This window comes from Canis lupus, chromosome 2 (assembly GCF_048164855.1).
Source record: "Canis lupus baileyi chromosome 2, mCanLup2.hap1, whole genome shotgun sequence".
NCBI lineage: Eukaryota > Metazoa > Chordata > Mammalia > Carnivora > Canidae > Canis > Canis lupus.
In genome coordinates this window covers 19,445,925-19,464,231 of record NC_132839.1, presented here as the reverse complement: position 1 = coordinate 19,464,231, position 18,307 = coordinate 19,445,925, and the positions used below count along the sequence as shown (strand labels likewise).

The 18,307-nt window shown below is 35.0% G+C and overlaps 1 protein-coding gene across 1 annotated transcript in view; it reads left to right on the top strand.

Annotated features, from left to right (window-relative positions):
- The window catches only part of ADGRV1 (adhesion G protein-coupled receptor V1), a 520,471-nt gene that overhangs the window by 26,673 nt on the left and 475,491 nt on the right, over nt 1–18,307 (top strand). The window contains exons 2-8 of the mRNA XM_072791879.1: nt 6,069–6,253; nt 8,224–8,373; nt 9,871–9,966; nt 12,253–12,357; nt 14,335–14,448; nt 16,800–17,365; nt 17,712–17,982. Of these exons, the coding sequence (XP_072647980.1) occupies nt 6,069–6,253; nt 8,224–8,373; nt 9,871–9,966; nt 12,253–12,357; nt 14,335–14,448; nt 16,800–17,365; nt 17,712–17,982 (1,487 nt within the window). The remainder of the gene's footprint in view (nt 1–6,068; nt 6,254–8,223; nt 8,374–9,870; nt 9,967–12,252; nt 12,358–14,334; nt 14,449–16,799; nt 17,366–17,711; nt 17,983–18,307) is intronic.

The window sequence follows — 18,307 nt, the reverse complement described above, 5'->3', positions numbered from 1 at the left end:
ATTTTAAAACAATGGTAATAAGCTTTATGGGTAGTCCCAATAACTATAGAGACTATCTCCTTTTTTATTTAAAAATATCTAGTTTTTCCTGTATTTGTATCATCAGCTTACTTTTTTTTAAAGCTTTTATTATTCATGAGAGAGAGGCAGACACATAGGCAGAGGGAGAAGTAGGCTCCCTGGAGGATCCCCATGCGGGACTTGATCCCGGGCCCCAGGATCATGCCCTGAGTCAAAGGCAGGTGCTCAACCGCTGAGCCATCCAGGCATCCCTCATCAGCTTACTTTTTATTGAAAGCTGCAAATTTGGGCAGCCTGGGTGCTTCTCCCTCTGCCCGTGTCTCTGCCTCTCTCTCTCTCTCTCATGAATAAATAAATAAAATCTTAAAAAAAAAGTTTTAAAAAAAAGAAAGCTGCAAATTTAAATTCTGTTTTGGTATGGAAGAAGGAAACCATCAATTTTTTGTAGTACTCACCCATATTAATAACACAAGAATTCTTAGAAGCTGAATAATTTATGATATGAGTGATGAAACTTCTCTTGTTCCGTAAGAGTAACTCTATAGCCTTAGAATGCCTGTTAGTAAATGTAATAGAATTGAAGTAATTCTAAACTAGAAAACCTTTCTCCATTAGGATCATATTTTCAGTATCAGTTACCTGGTGGTCGCACTGTGGGAAGATGCTTGCTATGGCATTGACAAGGCAACACTGAAACAAAGGGTCAATGCATCCCTTCAATTCTGCACTAATAATGTTTGTCATTTCACCATATCCAGTCACTCACAGGGGTTGTACAGTTGTTTATTCTGAAACTTAAAAAGACAAAGTTAACTTTTATTATTTATTTATTTATTAGTTAGGTGGGGGAAGGAGGAAGGAGCAGAGGGGGAGAGAGAGAATCTTAAGCAGGCTCTACCCCTAGCGTGGAGTCCATGGTGGGACTCTGTCTCACAACCCTGAGATCAGGACCAGAGTCAAAATCAAGAGTCAGAGGTTTGACCCATCCAGCCATCCGGGTACTTTGACAGGATTAACTTTTAAATTGACCAAAGGTTTTGATGAAAGCTGATTACTGCAAAATCACTCAAATCAACTTCAACTTTTTAATATATGTTTTTCTTTTTTTTAAATGTATGTTTTTCTTTATATTGTCATCTGTTGGGTGCTGATTCTCATTTATTTTATTCTATTCCTTATTCTATTCTGTTCCTATAGACTTACTGAAACTTAAAATAGCAGGCTATTCCCATTTACTCAGAATATGCTATATGTGCTACCTTTCCTAAGGTACCCAGTAATAAGAGGCAAGACAGGAGGAAGATAATACCCTTGATAACCAGAATTTAGAATTCTGTGATTACTATGACATATTGTGTTGGAGGATATTATTTTATAAATGACATTTAATATGTTGTGTGCTAAGTAACCCAAGTGGAGATTCAAGTTAGTGAATACTAAATTTCCAAAGAGAAGGAAGAGCTGGCATTCAGGAAAACAACAACAACAACAACAACAACAAAAACGAGAGAAAGGAATTAACTCCATGCTAATTTAAAGAAGCATTGGGTTCCTTGTGACAATCAGAGTGAATCAACTTATTCAGAACACTGGGTCAGTGTGGTGTATTCCTGTCCTATTTTGTTTTATTGTGAAGACATCTTTGGTTTGTCTGCATGTCCTGGATTTCCTTACTAGGCATGTTAGTTTTGAGGAGGAAGGGAAAATATAGATAGTGATAGTAATTGCATGGGAGCAGGAAAGATAGGGACCAGGAAAGGTAGTATGGTATCCTTTCATAAAAGTTTAGAAAGATTAAGACTGTTGAATATTGGAAGGATCTTCCACTTGGTATATTCTGACATGGGTTCATAGTGTCACAGATTGGAGATTAATGGATAAATATTGATGTTGAAAGTGACAGAAACTTCATTCTAAGCTGGCGGCTGAAAAAAATGTAATTTATTGCCTCAGTGACTGAAAAGGCCAGGGTAAAGCTGGATTCAGAAAGCTGAGCTTGATTATCAAGACTTGGCTCCTTTCCACCTCTTGGCTCTGTCTTTGGCTGTGTTGGCTTCATTTCCAGGCTTTGGAGGAAATTGGCCCCAATCAAAATGATCTCAAATCCAGTAGTAGAGGGAATCTGCATCCTTAGCCCAAGCGAGAATCTCAGAATTGTCTTTTGGGCTTTGGTTGGTCTGATCTGAGGCATACGCCCATCACTGTGAATATCGTGGAGCCAAGAACCATATTTTACGGATGTTTATATCCTCCGCGATGAGCCCAGGGTGCTGCACAATGCTTGCTATACAAACGTCATACTACATTTTAATGTGCTCTTCTGAAAGCAACCAATTTGCATTGTAGGAATTATTCTAATACATTCCTGATTTTAATTTTGAAATATTTTTTGCAGAATTAGATGACTTGTTGGATAGGCTGAATGCAACTACTAGAATCTAAAAACTGAGGACTTTGTTCCTAGATCAAGATTCCATCAAAACTTCATAGTAAAATTCAGGAAACAAGCAAGAAAACAACAGATATCTCATATTGTTTTAGTATGATAAGAAATCTGTTCAGAGATGAGAGATCTGTTGGTAGGAACAGGTTTCATTCCCTTTGACTCATACTGAGCAAGTGTGAGGAGAACATATATGATAGTTGAAAAGAAGAGGGTTTGAATACTGGAACATCATGCCACTGCAGAGCAGCAGAATGCCTTAATAATGCTAAAATTATTCTTTTACAATTGTGACAGAATATGAATATTAACTAACTTTAAACACATGTTGTTTGAAATTCATTTCATAGAGAAGTTTAGAATAGGTGATCTGATAGGTTATGTAAAACTTTTCTTAAATCTAGTAAGAGAAAAGTGACCTGAAATAGACAGACTTACCTGTTGTGTCAGCTGCTAATGCCTTGTCTTCAGTTTAATAAAAGGATTTCCAAAGACTAGATTTTTAGTATGATAGAGGAAAATGTACCTAGTTACTCTAAAAAAGAAACCAGCATTGGTGTAATTATGTCTGTCTTCTAATGGGAACTTCACTTTCAAAGCTTTTTCTTCATCTTGTAGTCTCTATTGAATGCCAACTTTGCCTCAACAACTTTTCTTACAAGTTGAAAAGATGAAAGCAGGGGAGATTCAATTATCAATGATGTCACAGAATTTGAGGCATTTCCAATCATGCTTGTTTGTTCATTTCACATAATCTCAAAATTCACTGATGTGCACCAATTTAAAATGAATTTACTGACTTAACCACAAGATCTTGGAGCTCTAATTGCCTGGGAAACTGCAAGAATGCACCGTTTGAGCTCATTGGCCCTGATATTAAAAGATGCTGTTAAATATTTGAAGTAGTCAAGAGAACTGTAGTTTCTGTTAAATAAATGTAATGTTTATTAGAATAGTATAATGTGAAGACTTTTAGGAGACTTGTAATTATACAGCTTTATGGTAGTTTTGGTTATTGTGCATGAGTTTAAAATATTTGACAGGTTGATTTGATAGTTTGGAAACATGTAGCATAAGCAGTTCACCAAATTTTTTAAGATAGAGACATCTAATTTGTAGGAATAGAGACAGTATAGTGTGGTTATGGGGTAGAGTCTGCAAATGGACTGCTGATCCACTTGAATCTTCAAATCCTGCCTGGTCACCCCTTAGCTAGGTAACACCGCATGTGTTCACTGACCTCTCTGTGCCTTAGTTCCCTCAGCTATAATTGGGATTAATGCCACTAGTGTCTTCTTCACAGGGATATTGTGAAGGTTAAATATGTTGTTATTATATAAAGTATCTACAACATCAGTACTTCTGCATTAGTTATTCTGATTACTTTCTATAGTAATATAGGTCTTTGCAGTTCTTCAGGATATATGGAATCTTAGAATATAATATAGTAATATATAAAAAATATATATAAGGAAGTCTGTAGTAAGTCCAAGCATATTGCATTGAAAAATTCAGTAATTACATCAGAGATGCACATGCAGCCTGTCGTGCATCCACTCCGGAACACACTCCTCCCACTCTTACACTCTAGGACAGTGTATGTCAAAGTGTATCTCAAGGATCCGTTACATTAGAATCAATAGGGCTGTCTGTTGAATGCAGATTCCTGGGCCTCAACCTAAATTCCCTGGATTAGAATTTCTGAGTGTGTGAGTTACCATTTTAACCAACCATTTGAGTTGATTCTTACGCAGAACAAATTTTGAGAACCTATTTCATGATTCCCCCTTGTCAACCTGTAATTCACTTCCGCTCTTTCTCACTTCAGGTGTCTTCTTATTTCTCTCGAAATTCTGTCACATGTCACATTCAAGGAATTTTTTCTTTGAGATTCACAACAGACCAAAGTTGATCTTTTTCTTCCACATCCAAGGCCAAGCTCACTGCCTCCTCACCCCTCCATTCTGTATTCTCTTTTTCATGCCTAGTTCATTTTTTTTCCCACTATTTGTCATAAGTGAGGTGTGAAATCATTCTGGCTTTAGAATTCCACAGAAGATCTTCACTTGTCTTTGGTGGCCCAGAGCTGTTCCTAATCTCCTGCCTCAGGCTTTGCCATTTTCCTTCCCTTTCTCTCATTTTTTTTTTTTTTTTTTATTAACTTTCTTTTGGTTAAGGTTCCTACCTTAGATGTCAGGGAAGAGACACTGGTTTTATTTCTCCTCCCAAGTCCCTTATCTCCATTGCAAGTGAACATTCTTAGAGAGAAGGCACAGGTGTACAAAATGCCTTAGTCCTCCAGGATCTCTGTCCCTGTTGGCCTGTTTCTCCTTCCTGGACTCCATCTGACCTCTGCATCCCTCTCTTTGGATTTTGCAGCCATAAATACGTGAGACATCATTAAGCAATCCCAGATTGCATTGTCTGAATATACTTGACTGAGAAAATTGCATTTAAACTAAAATATATCAAGGTTTGGTGGTTTCTAAATAAAGCCATGTGTAGCTAGGTGGAAGTACCACATACATGAAAGTTTTATTATTTCTTGACCAAGGTAAAGATTAATAGGAAGCATTTTGGCTCATAGAGTGCATAATGCAACTCTCCTTTAAAACACATGAACTTGTTATGTTCGTGTGACTGATCACATAATCCATTGGAATCTTAATGATCCGTGAGATCAATTGTTCACATTTTTAGAGGAACATCTACATTACAAAACAACACTGCTTTCAAGAGTCCACTGCACTGTTGTGCTTTTGAAAACACTTGAATTACACAGTGCTGAAAGTAGGAACACTATTGATGAGTCATAAACACACACATTCTAGTTAAGAAGGAAACATAGAAGTTATGGAAAAGAAGGAAATACTTTGCCAAATTTGCTTATTTTTAAAACAACATAGACATTTTCTAAAGAAATGATATTAGTATTTTAGCTAATAAAATGGGAGAAATTTAAGTCCTGGAAATTTATGTTGAAAGCATTAGCATTTCTTGCAATAACTAAAACATTTTTAAAAACATTGTCAAGACAAATTTCAGGAAAAGATAGACACAACCAAGAAATCAATTTATTAATAAAGTTTTAGCTTCAGCTGCTTTTATATACCACTTTTAAGAATTCTCTCATATTTGTGTGATCATCAAATAAAAAGACAAAGACGCCCCATTAGGATTATTGATCCCATTTGAATTTTTTAGCTTTAGCTGCATTTTACAGTTTTATTTGGAGGAAATATGGGCTTTAATTCCATTTCCAAAGGTACTGCTTTATGTCTTTCTTAGAATAAATTAGAGGGTCAAAAAATTTTTAAATGCTAATTTAATAAATATGTTTAAGGCTACTGATAACTATTATCTTGATATGTAAGTTAAAGAACAAAAAGTAGTTACGAATTGAAAAAAGAACCACAGAAGAGATTGTAATTTTCAACTTATTTCTTTGATCACACATTTACGTTGGACACTTAATATTTGATTTATTTATGTCTTAGTTGCTTTCTGTCTAGCTCTTCACTCTGTGTTTATACCTGTAGGTAACACAGTCTAATGAAAATATATTAGATATGTTTTGTGAACAAAGCTTTTTTTTTTCTCATAGGGATGCCTTCTGCATCTTTACTAGTAAATCTCCTGTCAGCTTTATTCATCCCTTTTGTGTTTGGAGAGACAGAAATAAGGTTTGCTGGACAAACAAAATTTGTAGTTAATGAAACAAGTACAACAGTTATTCGTCTTGTCATCGAAAGAATAGGAGAGCCGGCAAATGTCACTGCGATTGTATCGGTAAGAAATGATGTAGCTCTATTCTTACTGAAGTAGATGATATGAAATTTTTTAGTTTCAATGACAGAAATTTTTTTTAACTGTTTGAGATTCTGAGTAGTTTCATTATGATAAATGATTTGCAGTTACACTATTCCACTTATATTTCGTATAGATTTTATACAGTGCCCCAAGGTAGTATATGTACTTGACAATAGTATTTAAAGATATAGACTGATTATTTTTAAATGTTCATATATTTATTTTAAAACGTAAAAAACAAAGATATCACTAAGTATTTCTAAGTAAAAGAAAATTTGAGTAATTTGAATTCAAGTCCATATCTCTGCTCAGATATTTATTTATCTGATATTTATTTCAGTGGTTTAGGGACAATAAATAAAATATTTAAAAGCAGAAAAGTGGCAAATTAAAAATGAATTTTGTCAGAGAGCTTGGGAGAAATGAAGTACATTAACTTAAGTAGAAGTTAGGCGTGGTTTGTTAAACTGTCAAGCTATCTTGCACACAGTTTAGTCATTGGATGGATTATGTATGCATATATTTGTGTTTAACCTGAAAGTAATGTCATATGACCACTAAGAATATTGCGCTAGTTGAGGCCCAAAGCACTCAAAATTTTCTTTCAAAAGTAGGTTTTGAAGCAATAGGTTAAATTAGCACATCGAGAAACATTGCAAAAAGAGATAAAGAAGAAAAACAACCTATGAAATAAATCCAGTTTTATAATTTTGTGCATTGCTTTTAGTTTTTAATTTATGACGTGCGTATATATTTACTGAATTCATTTGAACTTGAGTATACATTGGTACTTGGTAATCTTTTATGCATAATTTTGATTGTATCATAGGAATGTTCTGGGGTTGCCCTGTCATTTTCACAGCTTCTCTGGATGGTGACATTATCATTTCCCAATCACTTTCACCTGTTTTTCATTGAGGCTCCTTCCAATATTTGCTGCTATAAATGCTACTTTGATGAAAGTGTTAAAATATGTATCAATTTTTGCATATTTTGGATTGTTAAGTCATGTTTTGGGTTGGATTACTCTTATTTGTTTCAGTAGCTCTTGATAGTTAATGCTTTTCTAAAAGACTCCTACTTTCTATGTTAAGGAGTACAAGTTCCTTAAAAATACTCTTAACACCTTGATTGGATATCTCAAGTATTTAAGCTTTATTTTTATAAGCTAGACATTGAGTATAATTTTTCTATACATGTTCTTTATTTTTTATTTTTACTAAATCATAGTTTTTTCTTAGTAGCTAAGTTCATTTTGAGTTGGTTGGCAAAACAAATCTCATTTAGATCTGCACAAGAAGTTGCTTCTTTATAATTTCATAATTATTGTTCCCTTGAAAATTTTTTTTTTCCCTTGAAAATCTTATTAGAAATGTCTGTGTTACAGAATGAGGTCTTAAAATGTTAAGGAAAAGTTTATTGGTGACTAATAATTTGGAATGCTAAAGGAATTGGGTCTTTATTTGAGTTACGGGAAAATATAAATAAAATTTCAGTTGAAAGTTTTGGAAAAATCATTTCTTTGAAATCCATATGGTAAATAATTGATTTTCCTGATATATTTTGGCAGGCTATTTCCACCTCTTCTTTGGGAGCATTTTAGCTACAATTTATTTTCTTGTGAGTTCTTCTGTTATCCACTTCAGACCAAGAGGCAGGGAAAAAAATTCACATCCTTACTTTGCTATATACTTATTACTTTTCTGTGTAATGATTTCTTTACCTTCCAGAGCATAAGCAAATATTTTTTGTTTCAAATCATTTTAATAATGTTTTTTGAGGATATTTTTATCAGTTGTTAAATACTTGTTTTGTTTTTGCACATCCTATCTGTAAACATCAGTGTGAGTTGATGATTCCTGTTTTTTGTGTTGATCGCTCCAATTAGTATCCGTTTTGCTTGTCCTAACACTATGTTATAAGAACTATCTATATTTTGCATTTGATAGCTGTATGGAGATGACACTGGTGACTTTTTTGATACATATGCTGCAGCGTTTATCCCTGTTGGAGAAACAAACAGGACAGTGTACATAGCAGTGTGTGATGACGACTTACCAGAGCCTGATGAAACTTTTATTTTTCACTTAACATTACAGGTAAGTCCTTCTTGCCCCTCCCACCCACCTGTAACTCATAGAAACCTTGCAGTGCTTAAAAATATGTTTCTCTGGAGATAAGCCCATCTAGAGACTGGAAGTGGTTTTCGTAGAACTCAGAACTGACAACCTCTTTGGCAGTTCCACGGTCTGGTTATTATTCCTCAGACAATCTTGTTTAGAAGATTCTACAGTTAGTTTTTGGATCCACTCAGCTTATTTAGGAATTGCCGTGACAGATGCTCCAGAAAACCTGTCTTCCATTCGGCCCTTTTCTCTTTTATCCCTCCCCTGCTACCAGATGCACAAAGAATGACCGAGACTTCTGAGTTCAAAGGAAAGGGATACAAAAAGCAGGCGTGGAAGTGGGAGGTCCCTGCGCCTTAGAATCATTTTGGACTGCCCCTGGGAAAAATGGTTGAATAGCCTAAGGTTTAAATTGTCCTTTATGGTTTGATCTATTAGGTTGAGGTAATGCCTGCTAACACTGCTCTAGTTAATTTTTCTGAGTGGCATTGAGAATTTTTTTAAAAATGATTATGTCAATATAAGTAAAATTTTTGTGAAAATGATACTTGAAAAATAATCCTGTTTTGCTTTTATATATTACTTTTTTGCATATTCCTTTATGGTTCTGTTGCATATCAATAGAAATGTTATAGAAATGTTTTCCCTTATTGATTAGAAAAGATATTTTATGTATTTTATTTTTTATTATTTTTAAAATATTTTATTTATTTATTCATGAAAGACATAGAGAGAGAGACAGAGAGAGGCAGAGACACAGGCAGGAGAAGCAGGCTGCTCGCAGGGAGCCTAATGTGGGTCTTGATCCTGGGACTCCAGGATCACGCCCTGGGCCGAAGGCAGGCGCTAAACCGCTGAGCCACCCAGGGATCCCCTAGAAAAAATATCTTAATATTTCAGCTTTAATTTGGTTCTATGCTTTATAGAATAAATCTTAAATTTTAGGACCTTTTGTAGTGTAAGAAAAAATCATATTTGAATAGAATTTCATACTGCTTACTTCTCTGTTACATTAGTAATGATGTTAGAGTAATTATGTCATTACTAGCCAGTGATTACTTATCCATTATAATGATTTATATTTTAATAGCCAGTGATTAATGTTTTTTAAAACTTTTTGGAAAGTTTTTATATGGAACTTTTTTACCATGTTAACTTAGTTTGAATATATTTTCTTAATCTGCATTAAAAGTGTGCTTGTATTTTTACATATATTCTAAACAATTACATAAAGAGAGAAACTTTTAAAATGATTCTCTGGGCGCCTGAGTGGCTCAGTTGGTTGAGCAGTTGAGCATCTGCCTTCAGCTCAGGTCATGATATTATGAGATTGAGTCCCACATCAGGTTCCCTGCACAATCACTGAAGAGTCCTCTCTCTCCAAAATAAATAAATGAATCTTTTTAAAAAAAGACTCTCTGTTCCTCATATTTTTAATTTCATTAACTTATTTTTGGGCTTTTATTTTAGAAACCTCCAGCAAATGTGAAGCTTGGATGGCCAAGGACTGTGACTGTGACAATATTATCAAATGACAATGCATTTGGAATTATTTCATTTAATATGGTATGATTACAATTTGATTAGTCTTGTGGTTGCTAGATGATAATTATTTAATTTTTTGGTTATTTTTCATGATGTCACCTGATATCATCCTGCCATTTGGTATTTAAATAAAATTCACTCGGTCTCTATCCATGTCCCACATTCTATAGACTATTCATTTGTTCTGCCTAGGATTTCTTTAGATCGAGGAGGTAAAGGCCTGCTTTCTGGATGTTGTCTTCTTACTGTGCTTTCATAGGACAGGAGGGGCAGAGGAGCTCTCTGGGGCTTAAGGACACTAATCCCATTTCTGAGAACGAGAACTTTGCCATCACGACCTAATCATCTCCACAGGGCCAAACCTCCTAGGATTTGAACATGACTTTGGGTTGGTGTGGGGGAGGGGCACAGACATTAAGTCTGCAGCAGATTCTATAGTCTAGTTTCTTTTGCTTGATTTCCTTAGCTGCCACTTAAAATATTGTTTGTCAGCCTCCTCTGAAAGTTGGGAGATAAGAAAAACTTACTGGAAGAGTGCTGAAAAAACCTACAGTAAACTTAGAATTGAATAGAATGAAGATATTATAGTTCTTAAAAATTCTGTAGTCAATCCATACCCTGAGACTTTTCTCACTTATTAATATTTCTTAAAGGATGAAACTCCTTATCATCCCCCTTAGTTTTGCTCAGCAATTCATTTTTTTCTCCTTGATCATTGTATTCCTGTGTCCCTGGCCAGTATGTTCAGAGAGTTTTATCTTTAGAAACAAATACTCAAAACAGATTCCCCCTTGAGAGAAATTGTTTCCAGCTCTTAAAACAAAATTTATCTTGGATACAATTGGATTTTGCCACTAAGTTTTAGACTACAATAACCTTCCTGATACTGAGTCTTTTTGAATCATGTTACTAATTATCATTACTAAAAGATGATGTGAAACTCCCCAGCTTTTTATTTATTTTCCAATTTAGATTGCTGCTACAATTGCTGTATTATATGTCATTTTCTTACCTTAAATTATCTTTGAAACAAGGAAGGCTGTAGATAAATATGATCTTTTAATTGCAGTATCTTTATTAAAAAAGATGTGGATAATGTCAATATAGTAGACATTTTGTGACCTCCATTATATTGTCATTTACAAAATTAATTAAATTAATTAATCAGTCATTTCTATTTAAATGATAGGGAAACACTAGTTAATTATGAAGCAGGCTCCCTTAATTGCTTAATTTTTCTCCTACTGTCTTTCTTCTATATTCACTCCCAACTTATTACCCCTAACCTCATACTGACTTGTTTAAAGGTTTCATTTCTTTTCTTTTTTAAAATTTCTTTTCTTTTGCTCTCCCTTCCTCCCTCCCTACTTCATTCCTTGCTCCCTTCCTTTCTTCTTCCTTTTGACATACTACGTTTTAGCCTCTGGGGATGAATCCTGGTCTCTAGCATTGGTCGCAGGTCCCTGACTATTCCAGGCAGCCCAGACTGGCCACCTGACCCATGTGGTAAAAATTAAACAGAGTAACTGTTGAGCTCACACTAGTTGCAAAATAGGCTGACTTTGATTCCTGGCCTGGATAATAATTATGTTGATGATGAAGATAACACTGATTATGTTTGATGTCTTTGGGACAGGCATTCCTATCCCTGTTTATGGAGAGGGACACTGAGACTTGGTGTCACCATGGAGAGATGGTCACTGCCGCCCTAGCTAGCATGCACCTGGCTTCTTCCCTCTTCCTCTCTAGGCCTGGTTTCAGGCAGCCAAACACATTTCAGCATTTGAAGTCCTGACTTCTTTCCTTCAGTGATCATGTCTTGAAAATCTTTAGCAGTTCTTTGCTTTTCATTGTCAAGCAGACCAAGGAGGAGGGCATAGTGGATTAGAGCAAAGCCTTTTGGTGGAGCTCCCAGTGGGTGGTCCCAATGAGCTGCTCTGGTGTGGAGACACAACTTGGTTTTGGGACATCCAGGGCCCTTGTGAGCTTTTGAATTTCTCATCTTTCAGCTAGATGACCTTTAAGATCCTTCAGCAAAGCAGCTAGCTAATGAATGGTAGAACCAGGGCAGGAACTTGCATCTTTTGCCCGACTAGTTTTATGTTCCCTTTACACTATTATTTTGAACCTTTTAAGCATTTTTATTAGCTGCAGTTTATTAATGCTGGGAATGCTACCACATTCTTAGCATACCATGTACCATGTAGATTAATTTGTCTATGTAAATACAGTATTTCTAAGGTAACAATTTGTACCACTTCTACCTCTGGTTGATGAGTGCCTGATTGCCTTTGCTCTTCCCAATAGCCTTTTTCAGTCACAGTGAGTGAGCCCAGGGGCAGAAATGAATCTGTGCCTCTTACTCTCATCAGAGAAAAAGGGACTTATGGAATGGTCACTGTGACTTTTGAGGTAAGTATACTCTGAAATTACTTTAAATGGTAAGACTTCAGAGTTTGTATCAGGTGGCTGTAACTTAAAAAATTAAGGTCTTTTGTATAATAAGCATGGCCCTTAATAAAAATGAAATAAAAGTAAATATCTGATAAATTTTATGGTTAATAAAAAATGTTTTGCTTGCTGCTCACATACAGTATACTATCATGAAACACAATTTATCATTTTATATACAAGGACAGTAATAAACCACAACATAAAATAATAGTAATGTTAATCCTGTAAAATTCATAGAACCTTTATGATAGGGACTCCTGGGTGGCTCAGGGGTTGAGCATCTGCCTTTGGCTCAGGGCATGATCGCAGGGTCCTGGGATTGAGTCCCACATCGGGCACCCTGTGGGGAGGCTGCTTCTTCTTCTGCGTATATCTCTGCCTCTCACTCTGCCTCTCTCATGAATAAATAAATAAAATCTTTTTTTAAAAGAATCTTTATGATAAACCTTTTCAAGGAATAAATTTTAAAAATGCCCATGGATTACTTAGGCTTATGTAAAATTATTTGATGTCTAGTCTTCCCCCATTTACATTCCCCATTTAAAAAAATTCTCAAATGGATGCTGTTAAGAGCAGTCACACTTCACCATGGAGGTCCATAGATGTTACAGCATTTGACATGAGTAAGATATCATGTCAAGAGTTTTTCTTGTGCTTGTGGAGACTTCCATCATAGAATGGTTATGTTAATTTTATAAAAAAATAAAATGTCATAAGAGAGTAATTCATGAAAAACATTGTAACCTAATTAAATATGCAATAGTCTTGCAAGTTCTACAAAGGAAGCCTTAAGGAATGTTTCATGTGCTTAAAAATATGTGCTTATGCAGTATATTTTTGAAAATGCATTGAATACATGTGGGAAGAATTGGAAAAAAATTGGCTGTGGAAAGGATAAACAAAATCACAAATTCTGAATGTTATTTTATGGATGTCTAGAGTCACTTTCCTGAGTCTTGAGCCTTTGTTTTATAGAAATAATTACAACTAACATTTACTAAGCACTTAATGTTGCCATATTACTGTTTTAAGTGCTTTACACTGATTCTTAGTTCACATAAAACCAGTGTCTCTTCCCAGAGCCCCGTCTCCTTCATGCCCTTCTTAATTTTTTCTCCATAATACTTATCATCATCTGAAAAATACATATTTATTTGTCATTTTTCCCTTTCATTAAATGTAAGGTCCTTGTGGGTAGGGAGCTTGCTTGTTCCCTGCTATAGCCTTAGCATGTGAAAAGGATCAAGCACAGAGTACTTTTCAAAAGGAATGATTTTATTGCATCTTCACATCTAGCCTGTGAAGTGGCTGTTACTATGCCTATTTTGAGGATGAGGAAAGTGCCACTCAGAGTTTTTTAATATCTTGCCTGATGTTACACAGTCAGTAGTGGTACTACCATTTGATTATATTACTTAAGAGAATTTACCAATTTTGAGCACCTTCCTCTTAAGAAAAGATAGATTTTTTTCCCCTCAGGTTTAATATAATGGCTGAGAAGAAAAGAAAGCTCTAGGAAACCATGTAGTTTAATGTGATTATAGTCAAGATCTATAACTATTTTTTAGGCCTTGACTGTTAACTAGAAGGGCAGACTCACATACGGTTTCTATAATTCTTCTGGCAAAAGGGTTTTTTTTTTTTTTTTAAGATTTTATTTACTTATTCATTAGAGACACACAGAGAGAGAGAGGCAGAGACACAGACAGAGGGAGAAGCAGGCTCCATGCCGGGAACCCAACGCGGGACTCGATCCTGGGTCTCCAGGATCACGCCCCGGGCTGAAGCCAGTGCTAAACAGCTGAGCCAGCCGAGCTGCCCTGGCAAAAGGGTTTTAAGTAAACTTCAGATTTTTGTTAGTCGAAGTCACAGCAATGCTTTCATACTCTTGTGAAAATTTTGTGTTTATTGATGGCACTGTGTGTTTCTTTGCAGGTAGAGGGTGGCCCAAATCCACCTGAAGAAGATTTGAGCCCAGTTAAAGGAAACATCACCTTTCCCCCTGGCAGAGCAACAGTAGTTTATAACTTGACAGTACTTGATGATGAGGTGAGATAATGTTAAATGCTTCAGTGGAACAGGGACCGTGCCTGTAGTACAGGCATGTTAGAGAACATTATGTCAAGTATTAAATTGTATTCAGTATTTGAAATTATTCAAGAACATAGTCCTATGTAAAGTTAGCGTATTGTACTAACTAGTTAGTATATACTTTAGATATAAATAGTGATTTTGGAATCTATTTGGTTAATATTTTCCTGATTTATTTTATATTAAATTGTATATCTAAAAGCTGATGAACCTGAATATAATTGGCAACCACATTTAATACTAAGACTTGAGCATTTTATAAACCTTGATAATTGATTTTTGTTAGTGATTTCAGCTTTGAGCTGAGGTAGTGCTATACCTATCCTTATGCTGGATAGATTTTTTTTTTTTAATTTTTTTTTTATTTATTTATGATAGTCACAGAGAGAGAGAGAGAGAGAGAGGCAGAGACACAGGCAGAGGGAGAAGCAGGCTCCATGCACCAGGAGCCCGATGTGGGATTCGATCCCGGGTCTCCAGGATCGCGCCCTGGGCCAAAGGCAGGCGCCAAACCGCTGCGCCACCCAGGGATCCCATGCTGGATAGATTTTACTATAATTTACTATGATTTTACTATAAAAACAAAAAAAAATTCTACTGTAATTGGTGTTATTTTGTTTGGATATTTTAAATGTTCGTATTCATGGGAAGGCTTTAATTGTTTACATTTCTCATTGAAGTTACCAAGGATTGAGATACATGACACAGCTCAACTAAGAAAAAAATGGATTTGAACAATAATGTGCAAAGATATCTCTTGTGAACTAAATGAGAGAAAACATAACTTTTCTATGAAATAATCTTGGTAGTATCAGAAAAAAAGAGATAATAACATAGCTGGGAACTTATAACCATCTCTCTATCTTCCTACAAAAAAATCATAAAGACACATCACAACAAATCCCCAGGGAAGAAAAACAAATGAATTAGAAGACATTATTAGAAATTGTTTCTCTTGAAAAAACAAAATATTAGGTGGCATTGATAACTCTCTTTCGTCTGGTTCTTTAATAAAAACCTTTTGTTTTTAAATACTTGAAAAGGTTATAATTTAAGGCAACAATTTATTATACATTTTAAATAGAAACTTAAAAGATCATCCTCTGAGATCTAATGTATGGCATGGTGCCTGCAGCTAATAATACAGTATTGTATACTTGAAAGTTGCTGAGAGCAGATCATAAGCATTCACTCACTCACACCAAAAGAATCAACTATGTGAGGTGATGCATGTTTTAATTCTCTGGATCTCAGCAGTTATTCTAAAATGTATATGTGCATCAAACCATCATGTGTACACTTTAGATATATTACAATTATATTTGAATTATTCCTCAGTAAAATTGGGCAATAAAAACATCATCAATCAAAACATAGCACTTTTTGTTTTAGATAAATAGCCTTACCTCTTATATTGCTGTAGAGGTAAAAAGATTTATTTTTTCCCTTTCACTCATAAAATAGAATTTATGTGGTGCTGAGGTGACTTAGTCAGTTGAGTGTCTGCCTTTGGCTCAGGTCATGATCCTGGGGCCCTGGGATCAAGCCCCACAACAGGCTTCCTGCTTAGGGGAACCTGCTTCTCCCTCTGTTGCTCCCCCGCTTCTCTCTCTCTGTCAAATAAATAAATAAAATCTTTTTAAAAAAATAAACAGCATAGTGAAGATTATCCCTAGGATTTCTATACAGTTGCAAAAAAAAAAAAGAAAAAGAAAAGTTTAACAGTGTCATCATTTGCCTGATAATGACTCTTATATAGCTTGTTCTCCAGAGGCATGATGTATATTTTGGAAATCATATGATTGGTTTGATATGATTATCTTGTGAATTAGATATCATTTAGAGAAAAGAAGAATAATTCACATGGTTGAAAACAGTTTGCATGTGATGTTTAATGTAGTTTTCCAGATTTTTAGATATTATATATCTATAATAATACCATTCCAGATTCTTAAAAGTTCTTATATATTATTACTGGATTACTGTCATGTTACTTCTGACACTACCAATTTGATAAAACCATTAAATTTTATGTCCAGCTTTACTGTCAAATCATTAGCATTACCTAAAGAGTGATCAGGTTCAAAGACATTATGCCTTTGCTTTAATACCTGACCATACCATTGCTTTATGAACTTTTCCTTCCCTATCCAAAATATATATGGACAAGCCTCTGTATCTGCTCCCTTCAGTTAAAACATTTTTTGTTTCTGTGTTTGTACTGAATCATAGTGACTTGGTACACTTTGGTTTCTTTGCAGATATTTTGGCTATTGATATTTTTGCTACTGTTTATATTTTTTTGATAGGTACCAGAAAATGATGAAATATTTTTTATTCAACTGAAAAGTGTAGAAGGAGGAGCTGAGATCAACACCTCTAGGAGCTCAGTTGAGATAATCATTAAGAAAAATGATAGTCCCGTGAGATTCCTTCAGAATGTTTATTTGGTCCCTGAGGAAGACCACATACTCCTAATTCCAGTGGTTCGTGGAAAAGATGACAATGGGAATCTGATTGGATCTGATGAATATGAAGTTTCAATCAGTTATGTTATTATAACTGGGAATTCAACAGCACATGCCCAACAAAATTTAGACTTCATTGATCTTCAGCCGACCACAACAATTGTTTTTCCACCTTTTATTCATGAATCACACCTAAAATTTCAAATAGTTGATGACACCATTCCAGAGATTGCTGAGTCATTTCATGTTGTATTACTAAAAGATACCTTGCAGGGAGATGCTGTGCTATTAGGCCCTTCTATTGTGCAAATCACCATTAAGCCAAATGACAAACCTTATGGAGTCCTCTCATTCAACAGTATCTTATTTGAAAGGACAGTTGTAATTGATGAAGATACAACATCAAGGTATGGTTTATTTTAAACCTTCTACTATAATTATTTTAATGTATTATTCTAAGATTTAGTATTTGTGATGTTGGACATAGTGCTGAACTCTCATGAGCTTCCACCATGGTTTCCCTATTTTCTTTCTTATTTTCAGAGTGATTTAAATATGCAAGTTAACTTATATTATGATAGACTCCTGGGACACATCTATGTGTCTACCCTTTCATATTAAAAATCACCATTCATTCTTTATTATATGGATTCTGCTTTTGCCAATATCCGATGGCCCTGTTGACATTGAAAAAGCCTAGCTAAGGGAAACACAGTATAATATGTAACCATATATATTTCTTTAAAATTCTAGATTTGAAGAAATTACAGTGGTTAGAAATGGTGGCACCCATGGGAATATTTCTGTGAACTGGGAATTGACACGGAATAGCAGTGATCCCTCACCAGTAACAGCAGATATCAGACCAAGTTCTGGAGTTCTCCATTTTGCACAAGGGCAGATGTTGGCATCAATTCCTCTTACTGTAGTTAATGATGATCTTCCAGAAGAGGCAGAAGCTTATCTACTTCGGATTTTGCCTCATACAATACGAGGAGGTGCAGAAGTGAGCGAGCCAGCTGAGGTAGATCATTTGTTATGCTTTACTTGTATACATATTTCTGTGTCACAGAAGAGCCAAAGAATGTGATCACACAAATCACTTCTATGTTTAGTTTGATGAAGCAGGAACAACACTGGTTTTGGAAATGGCGTTTGTTTCTGTTGTTCAAGATTGTTCTGTAAACAAAAGATTTACTTTTCAAAAAAAATTCCATGAACAATACATTAGGAAAGTTATCAAATCTGTTTTTGATTCACCTTTTACTCTGTTGCATATAAAAAGTGATCATCCTTAGATATGACATGTAAATCAATAGTAAAAATCAGAATAGCCTAGATATTACACA